The sequence below is a fragment of the Cupressus sempervirens genome, chromosome 5 (assembly GCF_028749045.1).
Source record: "Cupressus sempervirens isolate cs-2001-9-10 chromosome 5, ASM2874904v1, whole genome shotgun sequence".
NCBI classification, from domain to species: domain Eukaryota; kingdom Viridiplantae; phylum Streptophyta; class Pinopsida; order Cupressales; family Cupressaceae; genus Cupressus; species Cupressus sempervirens.
The window spans coordinates 987,029,058-987,040,178 of record NC_143122.1 but is presented as its reverse complement, the minus strand read 5'-3'; the positions used below and the strand labels follow the sequence as shown (position 1 = coordinate 987,040,178).

Sequence of the window (11,121 nt, the reverse complement as noted above, 5' to 3'; positions counted from 1 at the left end):
ATGTAATTTTTAGCTATATGACTGAGTTTAGTGCATGTGTAACACCTTATATTAGTATCTTTCTTCCTTAGGCGATGCCTTACACAATTTATGCCAGTGTGTCCATATTCTCCACAATAATGACATCTACACCAGGTATTGTAGTCCCATCCAAATATTGCTTTTACAAATTGTTCAGTTGGATTGAATGATTTGGATCTGCATTGAGATGCCTTGTGACCATGTTTTTTGCATTTGTGACATTTACCTTTAAATTTTGGTTTCTCCTTACATTCATTGGCTTTGTGACCATGTTGATTGAAGTTGTAGCACTTCCCATTGAATTTTGCTTTTCCATTGCTCCAGCATTTGCTTGATGTATGACCAATTTTCCCACAATGATTACATAAGGGGTTTTTATTCCTTTTTGCACCTTGCTTGGAAGATTCACCTTGTTCTTCATTGTATCCTAGTTCTGCTTTACCTTTTTGCCTATGAAGATTCTGCTCATTTTGCTAATTCAATTGATTCATGTCTTCTTGTGATTTCAATATTCTTTCATTGATTTTTTTTTTCAGAATTTAGGTCATTCTTCAATTTTCAACAATTTTCTTTTTGCATCTTAGTTCTCTCATTATTCTTTCATTGATTTCCCTTTCATAATTTAGATCACTTCTTATTTTTTCATTCTGTGCTTTGAGAATTCTAATTTCTTCATTTGCTCCAGTGATTTGATCAATGAGGTCTTCATGCTAATTAGATCGATTATGTTCTTCATTGTTTCTTGCCTCCAAGTCTTCATTTTCCTTATTCCTTTGTTCCAAAATTTCACATAGCCTGATTGATTAGATTTCTTGTTCTCTTTAGAGTTTCCTTACTTCTTCTTGCAGAGAGCCATTCTTTGCTAGGAGTTCCTTGATTGCCTCATTAGCTCCATCTAAGTTGTTTGATGAGAAAAAGTCTTCAATCTTTTATTCAACATACTGATCGTCATCCATTTGTCTTGCAAGTTCCTTCCTTCTTTTTAGGGATTGAGAAAGATGCTCTGTTTCTTCTTTGATTTGAGCCATGGCCATCTCCAAAACTAGCTTTTCATTTTCAATTGCCTTGTCAAGTCTGAATATCTCCATTTGTTCTTAGATCTTTGCTCAAGCTGTCAAAATTTTATCATGAGAACCACAAAGCTCTATTACCAAGTTTTGGAAATATTCAATATATGATAAGTTACTGAGAGGGGAGGGGTGAATCAATAACTTTAAATTCTTCCTTTTAAATTGCCACAAATCAATCTATGCTACTGCATGTATTAATATTGAAAGTTAAAACATTCATCACACAAAAGAACACAATATTTTGGTGACCTAGAAACCTTCCAAATAGAAAGTAAAACTAGAGTGGGGATGATACCCACAAAACATAAATACTGCAACATAAAGTTCGCCTGTTAAGGCTTACATTGACCACTTCTAGTGATCTGCTCTCTTAGGAGCACAAAGGACTGCTAGGTCCACCTTGTTAGAAGATTTACAAACATACAATGAAGTATACACTCAGTTAAGAGATTTGTATAAAGACTATTTAGTCTACCTTGTTAGAGGATTTAGAAACTAATTCACCTATTAAGATGAAGTAGTGGATCTACTTACAATTGATTGCTGATAAGATCCTTTATGCACAGATCACCTTATGTGATGGATATAACTTTTCTGCCTATGTATTGACCTTGTTGTATTCCTTGAACTACTGCTGATAATCCTTTGCATGCACTTCACATTGCTTTTTTATTTTATTTATTCATGTATGATATCTTACAATATACCTTACATATATACCTTTCAAATTTACAAGACTGCAAGGTCAACCAAAACACAAGTGAACTAATAAATTAAAAAGTCAGCCCAATAGAAAACAACTCAGGCTCACTGAACTAACGCGGTGACCTTCTGATACACAGCACTCACTACATTACTCAGCATCATCATGCACTTAGTAGAAGTGAAGGCTCAGTCCATACTAATCACTCGATGTAGTTCTGAACTCGGTGACCACTGGTGACTCAGTAGATGTAGTGTCACTTGGTAGATACTACACACTGAGTTTACCTTGCTTCACTTGGTAAACACTACTGCTTCCAATGCTCAGTTTATACTAAATCTTCATGACCAAGGGGCAGTGGATAAGGATGTGTGGAATAGATTCAAATCTTCTCACTTCTTTTAAAACATCTATGGCCAAGGGGCAGTGGATAAGGATGTGTGGAATAGATTCAACATCTTGGAGACATAAAATGTATTAGTTAGCAAGTTGGAACCCTGTACACTAGAGGTTATCAATAGTGAGGATCAACCCATGAAAATTCATACAGTGAAAGAAGTTTATTCTTGGTAGGATCCAAGGGTGTCAGGCTATTCTTCAATCATCCTAGGCTGCCTCCCCCTAGAAAATACAGATAAGTAGACTTAACTGTGAACTCCTTTGAGGGTGTGAGTTTCCACACTAAGGAGTCCTCAACCAGGGTGAGGGGAATCCTATAGTTCTGGAGAACATCCTATAACTCTCAAGCAAGTGCCAATTCCATCAGCTCCAGGTTATGGAAAGTAATCCATTATCTATTAGGGGTGATAAAGTTTCAATTCTGAGGGCCATACAATCTTTTATGGACAACATATTTTTCAAGTTGATAATTGCCTAATTTAACCCTACATGTCCTTTCCTTTGAAGTAAAGGCCAGGTGATTGGTTTGGAGGGCAGACAATTTTATGAAGTTGGATCTCATTGTCCTTTGTTGATGTGTTCTTAACAGATATTTTGGGGGTAAACTTTGATGTTCTTATTGATGATAAAATGTTAAATAAAACTTTTTCACTATGAGGGATAATGTACATAATAGGTATAAGATCATTTTTTATTAAATTTTCATTTTTCTAATTTGATATTGCTAGTGGTAATGATGTTAGGAATTTTATTTTCAATCTATAATACATGCAAAAAAAAACTCATATGGTTGCTTATTTTCAACTATATATATATATATATATATATATATATATATATATATATATATATGATGATACATATTTCAATAAAATATTTGAACTTTTATATTAAATGATGATATATTTACTTTACTCTTCTTAAAGTTATAAATTTGAAATTAATTAATCTAATTGTATTGATTATTAGAATGGTGGAGAACCTTTAATAATGATTTTTACATTCATCTTTCATTCACTATTTTTGATAAAAACTCTTCAATCATATGTCATAATCTATAAAAATAAATAAAAATGTATTAGTCATTTCTATTTAACTTTAATTTCTTTCATTCACTTTTATTGATGAAAACCATTTGATTATATTTCATAATCTATGCAAAAAAAATTAAAATATCTATTGCTCATTGCTATAGAACTTTAATTACTTATGTAATTTTAAACATCTATTACCATGAATGTTTCCTCTTCAACAATAACCATAAATAGAAGGATAAAAGGAGTATAACATGCAAGGCCCTTTACTAGAAAGAGACTCCTCAAGATAAAAGGTGGGTGTGAAAGAAAGTAAAGAGACACTAGATAAAATAATAAGCCTCACTTTAATGTAGTAATCAACAATAGTAGGAGTCTATGAACCACCAAAAACATCTATAACATCAATCCTACTAAGGTTAAGATATTAATAATAAAAGTAATTGTTATTTAAGAATAATTTTTATACAAATTTATTGAATAATAGTAATAATTAACATTTTTTATAAAAATCTAATGAATAATAATAGCAAAAAAATTTAACTTAGAATGACAGTTAAATTTAAAATAATTTTATAAATATCATATAAAACATTTACTACATATTACATAATATTTATTCAATAATTTTTAATCATATTAAATTTGTATAAATTAATCATACTCTTAAATTTAATTAAAAAAATTTGAAAAAATTTGAAAATAAACTTCAATAGGATTTCAATTTTACTAAAGTAGTGTTATACTTTTATAACTAACGCATTTGACCACTTCAGTACTAGTGTGAGCTTCTTCAGTCCATCTCATTCACTATGTTAAAGTTTGGTAGCTACCAATGAGTCTTCATTTATGAAATGATATTTCATATGAAAAGACACACCTTTTGAAGACCATGAGGAGTCTTCAAGGTTGGCTAATGAAGAGAGTGCATGAATATTGAAGAGTGAAGACGATGAAAGGTAAACACAATGAAGGAGTCTTCACTTTTTAGTTGCAAAATAATGAAAAGTCAAGGCAATTATATATACTCTTCAAGATGAATTTATTTGTGATAAAGATTGATATCTTGCTTTTTCTAAATATAACTTTAGTTTCAACCTCATATTCAAGTATATTGTATTTCAAACTTCATCTTATTCATCAATAAAATAATTTTATTGTGTTGTTCAGTTTTTCTCCATCAAATTGTATGTTTTTCCTTGGATAAATTGGTGCATCTTAGTGTTCATTATTTGTTTCTATTATTTATTCTTCATTCCTAGGATGCAATATTAAGACATTATTTTCACTCACCATGCCATCCATTGACAACACCATTCCAACTTTAGATATTTTTATACAATTTTCTCTCACTTGTACATTTATTGTATCTAGATCACACACCAAACATGTTATCAAAACTAGTTTAACGTGTGAGAATATTTTTGTATGATGACTACTAAACCAATGAAAAATAAACAAATGACCATATACTTCTCCTTTTATATCTCTACTCCCTCCCTCTCACTCATCCCCTCTCCATCTTTCTCTCCCTTTCTCATATCTCCCCATCTTTCCCCTCTCTCTCATCATATCCTTATTCCAAACACAATAGAAGCCAATTGATAGTGGCACATGATTATGTCCTTCATTTAGAGGTTATGTTTCACACGTGTGGATCTATGTAAATTCCATCAAGACCTTTATTGCATAGATAATTAGATTTGATAAATATTTACTATCTCACCATACTACACAAATGTATACAAAGAATAGAAAAAAAATCACCTCTTGAATCTTAACCTTGCATATCTCTTTGGCATACCCTGTTGCACACTAAGGTGAGATTGCTAGTAGTAAATGGCTCCCTATACTTAGCTTTATATGAAGATGGGTTCCGTGTGGGTAGATAAAGTTGTTATATAGTTGACTATGTTACTACCAAATATATCATGCCTAAGTCAAAACTTTATACTGAACTGTGCTTTAGCTTCAGAACTTATGTCATTCCATTAGGTTTTCATTTAATTTCCCCCTTCGTATTAAAACATGAAACTCAAAATTTTGTTATTACAAATTCCAAACATTTTAATGAAAAAAAATCTTAAACCATTTTTGGATTGCAAAATCTCATGAATATAATAGTTAATGTTAATTAACTGTAAATACAATCATAAATGTTATATATAAAGTTGGTATAGAGGGAAGAGACTCAGTAGTTGTCTAGGCTAACTTCATGCACCTATATTTTCTAGACTGTCAAATTATGCCAAAGTTTTCGTACCTTGTATGTCACTCAAGAACTTAAAGCTAAGTCTTCAGCTTTTGGGCATTTACAAATATCTTTGTAGAGGCTTTGAAGTGCCAAGATGTCGAAAAGTTTCATTTTAAAATATTGGCCCAATAAATGTTATGTTCACTCCCAATAGGTTGCTCACCAAAAAATACAAATACCTATGATAAAATATCCCACTAGTTGTTATGAAATGTCCCAATAGTGATATACAAATTATGATATTGCTATCAGCATTTAACTGTGTGATTTTTGAGTCAAACTCATTGACCCATATTTCATGAGTAGTGATCCAACATGAATCCATCTCTCATGAGAATAAATGAAACACTTAGCACTCATTGGATCTAGGTGATGCTCATAGGGGTGAAGCACCAGGACTTCCCAGGAGGTCACCCATCCCAGTACTACTCCACCCTGAGCGCGCTTAACTACGGAGTTTCCTCCATGGTTAAACCCAAAGCTTGCAACCCCATTTGCAAAACTTTCACCAAGTGTTGTGCCTTATGGACCATTCATTGGAAAGCCCCTTAAGCTCATCAATTGATAAGTAAGAGATAATTTCCACAGCAAGTCAAATTGTGATATTGCTATCAGGATTTAACTGTGTGATTTTTGAGTCAAACTTATTGACCCATATTTCATGAGTAGTGATCCAATATGAATCCATCTCTCATGAGAATAAATGGAACACTTAGCACTCATTGGATCTAGGTGATGCTCACAGGGGTGAAGCACTAGGACTTCCTGGGAGGTCACCCATTTGAGTACTACTCCAGCCTGAGCGCACTTAACTACAATATACAAATTATCTCCTACTTATCGATATACAAATTAATCAATCACCAATCCAAAAATTGAAAAATAATCTACTATTAATCCATCTCAGAACTGATTATTAAAAGTATCTATGACATGTACTCTATGACATGTACTCTATACCCCTAACTTCTGTTGGGTCTCTTCCCCCAAATACAATAATATATTACATAAGATAGAAATCTCTAATATAAGATCCCTACAATTTATTATAGATCGGACCAGAGAAAACCACATATTAACAAGGTAAAAGAAAGCACGGAAGCCACTCACTCTTTATCCTCCAATGATTCATGGTGGTCCGCAGTGATGATACAAGCAATGGACCTGGATGGCAGTAAGTGAGAGGACAGTGCCTGTCGCCATGCCTCCAACCACCAGCCATGGCTTCGAACCGCAACTGTTCCAGAATTCATTCCACTTTCCTACCACAATGATCCTACTCTTTTTACTGTAGTAGTCCATCAGTGTATTCCTTGTTACCTCGATAGGATGGCCCCTTGGCAGTATTAAACCTGATTGCTTGCACGAGCTGAAGAATCGGGCGACTTCAGAATGCTGCGAAAGACTGCCACCGATGACGCCGTTGCCTCTCATCACAGCTGCTCCCTTCTCTGTTTGGCACAACTCATTCATGAATTGAACAAATGCAGTCATCCTTCTCAAAGTGCAGTCAGTGCAAGAAATTTCGAAAGCAATTAAATTTCCTAGGAATATTTCAGAGTCCACAATTAAGTTTACTCGCGGGATAGACAGCGTTTCGCCCTTCAAGTCAACATTCTCGACTCTGTTACCGTTTGCCTGGATTTTCACTCCTCCGTTCTTCAAATCAACTGCAGATGGAAACTTCTTAGATCTCTGGATCTCTCCTTCTGCTCCGCCAGAAATTTCGAGCTTATCTAGGACAGAGATCTCATGTCCAACAGAATGATAGTAGTACATGTCCAGAATATGGTTGCCTCTTACATGTCCAGTACATTTCCAGAATATGGTTGCCCCTTTGCCTGGATGGTTCATCATCATTGAAAGGCTTATAATAGAATCTATGGAACACATCCTTGAGCAATCGCTTAAGGCGAGACCTAGCATCTTCAAGAGCACCTCCCGTCTCCATGCTCAGCACTTCTTCTAAGACAAAGAGTGGGATCTGATTCTCTAACTTAATCAAATCCTTCAAGATGTCAGCCCTCAAAACAGGATTGGATTCCGATCCGAAAATAGGATGGAACCTTTGCCGAGAGCAGAAATTCTCAGTATCCGGACAGCAGCATCTGAAGAACTCAAGGATGAAACACGCATCCCGCGCCATCATCAAGCAAAGTTCCTCACTCTCGTAGAGTATTTCCTTGTCGCAACTGCTCCTAATCATATATTCCATACTTCTAATTTTTGCTACCAGTTGGTTAAATGTGTCTTCCATACAAAATTTAGGAGCCCCGAGCTCCAATTTCAAAATTCTGAGAAGCTCTCTGCATAGGGCGTCGTTTTTGTATCTTTCCATTCGTTTCAGCTGCACTTTTATGTAATGGTAGGAACCGATTGAAACAAGTTGGGGAGCATAAGCATCTGCACATTCCTTCATTAAAGCCTTCGATGCGCTGAAACTGCAAGACGGCGTCTGGTACTGTTAGAAATTAATCACAACTTTAAAAAGCTTCGCTTGGCACAAGAAGGTGTCGAGTGATAGTTTTGCTTGGCATCTTTAGGAGCCGAGTGGCAGTTTGCTAGGCACGTGAAGGTGTCAAGTGACAGGCAGTAGGTGTCGAGTTAGCTCGGCACAAGAAGAAGCTGAGTAAGCTCGGCACACAAAGGGCAATGCTCGACAACAATGGATGCCGAGTGAGCTCGACTCAAACTAGAAAAAATATAACTTTAGAGAAATTTCAACGTGAATGTTTCCACCATTAAAACTAGAAAGCCAAAGCTTGAATCTTCTAAACAAACTTCACAAATGCAATGAATAGAAGAAGGACAATTGATTCAAGTATGTCTGCTTGCTTTCTATTCAACTTTGATTATAAATATTACAAAATCTGTGAGCATTCGGCTTCAACCAGAAAACCCTAAAATAACCCTAAAACTTGGACAACTTCAATATGTCAAAAAACTTTAAACTTGCAACTCTAATGGCTGCATACAATGGTGCCTGGAGCAATCACTACTTCAATAGGACAAATCCAACAATAACGAACTTACAGAATGAATAGAGAAAACATGTGCAACTGGAAACATGACACAAACTTCCTTCTATCTCTGCAATGACTGATCTGTTGATCAACTTCTTTCTTCTTTCTCTGCTATGCAACTCTCTGCTAAACTTCGGATCTGTTGAATCACTTGAATGAATCTAAAACATTCCTTTCTATCATATTTTTCTCCCTCTTTCCTGATTTCAAAAACTCACCTATCACAGTTATTGTTTCTATCTATTTTGCAATCCGTCAGGTGGTAGGTTGGCATTTGGCTCCAGGGACAAATGGCCATTGCATTTAATATTTCAACACTCCCCCTTTGTCCCAAGCCAAACAAACAAGGATCACTGCTGATCCAAATCAACTACACCAATACTCTCTCTCAGGTGAACAAAAGTTCCAATGCCTAATGGCTTAGTAAAAATGTCTGCTAGCTGCTACTCAGACCTGTAAAATTCTATCTTGATATCCCCATTCTCTACCATCTCTTTGATGAAGTGATATCTGATCTCAATAGGCTTGCTTCTACCATGGAAGACTTGATTCTTGGGCAATGCAATTGATGAGATGTTATCACAATAAATTGTGGTTCCATCCTCTTACCTTTCATTCAAATCTATCAAGATCCTTCTTAACTAAATAGCTTGACATGCTACTGTATTTGCTGCTATGTATTCAACCTCTGCTATAGATTGAGCAACAATAGGTTGCTTCTTGGATGCCCATGAAATTGCACCCAATCCCATATGAAACATGTATCTGAAAGTGCTCTTCCTATCATCTAAACTTTCAGCCCAATCACTATCAGTATAACCCACCAACTTGAAATTATTTGATGTAGTATACAAAATTTTAAATCCCTTGGTACCATTCACATACCTTAGGATCCTCTTTCTCGCTTGCAAATGGGAATCCTTTGGTGTTTTCATAAATCTGAAAATCAAACTTACTGCATGCATCAAGTCTAGCTGAGTTGCAGCTAGATACATTAGACTTCCAACCATACTCTTGTATAGTGTTGGATCCACTCTCTTGCTAGAGTCTTCCTTGCTCAACTTTAGACCTACTACTATTGGTGTGGGGGCCGCTTTACTGTTCTACATTTTGAATCTCTCCAAGATCTGCCGAATATATTTTTCTTGAGAGATGAAGATGTCATTTTGTATTTGTTTTACTTCTATGCCTAGAAAGTACTTCAAGAGACCTAGGTCTATCATTTCAAACTCATTTTTCATGGCCTCTTTGAACTCACCAATTAGAACCTTGTCATTACCAGTAAAAATTAAATCATCTACATACAAGACAACAATCAACACATTTTCATTTGTTGCCTTGATGTAGAGAGTAGGCTCACCATTGTTTTTGTTAAAGTCATTGCTCATCAAATATGAGTCAATCTTGTTGTACTATGCCCATGGAGCTTGCTTGAGCCCATAAAGAGCTCTCTTCAATCTATATACTTTGTGTTCTTTACTTGTAATTTCATAACCAGGTGGCTACTCCACATAGACTTCTTTCAATATACCATTTAGGGAGGCAAACTTCACATCCATTTGAAATACCTTCCATTCGTACTGAGCTGCAATTGCTATGACAGAATGCACAGTTTTCATTCTTGCAACTGGGGCATATGTCTCATCATAATCTTTGCCATATTGTTGTTTGTAGTGCTTGACTACTAGCCTTGCCTTATGCCTATCAATCTTTCCTTCAGCATTGCATGTGGTCTTGTAGACCCATTTTACTCCAATCACTTACTTGTTGGGAGACAATTCAGTTAGCTCCCATGTCTCATTTCTTTCTATAGCATCTATCTCCTCATCCATGGCCTTACACCATTTCTTCTTCTTAATAGCTTCTTCAAAATATTTTGGATCACTATGAGAAAATAATGCAAAATTAACACTCTCATGATAATCTTCATACCTTTCATCTTGGTATATCTCCCTAAGACTCTTGGTCTTTCTTGGTAATAGGGAGGAGAGTGTGAGATTAGAATCTTCACTACTACTGCTTTGCCGACTAGCTTAGTCTTCACTATTACTCGGCACTAATACTCGGTCATGCCTAAAGGAGCTTGACAATGACTGAGGTTGCTTGCCTCTTCTTCTATCTACTCTTTCTTGCTATTCATTAGCATCCTCTTCACTCATAATTGACACTTTACTTAAGGTGCTCGGTGATTCATCAATCAGTCCATTCCATGACTAATTTTCAAAAAAAATTATATCTCTTGATAGAATCATCTTGTTGTTCAATGGGTCATACAATTTGTATGCCTTTGATTCTGAGTTGTACCCTGTGAAGATGCACTTCACACTTTTGTCATCCAATTTTTGCATTTTCTCTTTGGGCACATGTGCATATGCAACACATCCAAACACCCTTAGGTGTTCAACCGTCCATCTTCCTCGTGACTATGCTTCCATTGGAATTCTATCACAGATTTCCTTTGTAGGACACCTATTAATTAGGTAAACTGTTGTTGCCACAACCTCTCTCCAAAAGTCAGTTCGGAGACATTTCTCTTTCATCACACTTTTTGCCATTTCAACAATGGTCATGTTCTTTCTTTAAGCCACTCTATTCTACTATGGTATATAGTTGGTTG

The 11,121-nt window shown here is 35.3% G+C and overlaps 1 protein-coding gene across 1 annotated transcript in view; it reads right to left on the bottom strand.

Moving 5' to 3' along the window:
• Positions 1-6,609: 6,609 nt before the first annotated feature.
• Positions 6,610-11,121, bottom strand: part of LOC149559236 (UPF0481 protein At3g47200-like) — a 57,376-nt gene continuing 52,864 nt past the window's right edge. Inside the window, exons 2-3 of the mRNA XM_089831308.1 lie at positions 7,285-7,942; positions 6,610-7,217 (exon numbers count right to left, since the gene is read on the bottom strand). Coding sequence (XP_089687434.1) covers positions 6,610-7,217; positions 7,285-7,942 — 1,266 coding nt within the window. The remainder of the gene's footprint in view (positions 7,218-7,284; positions 7,943-11,121) is intronic.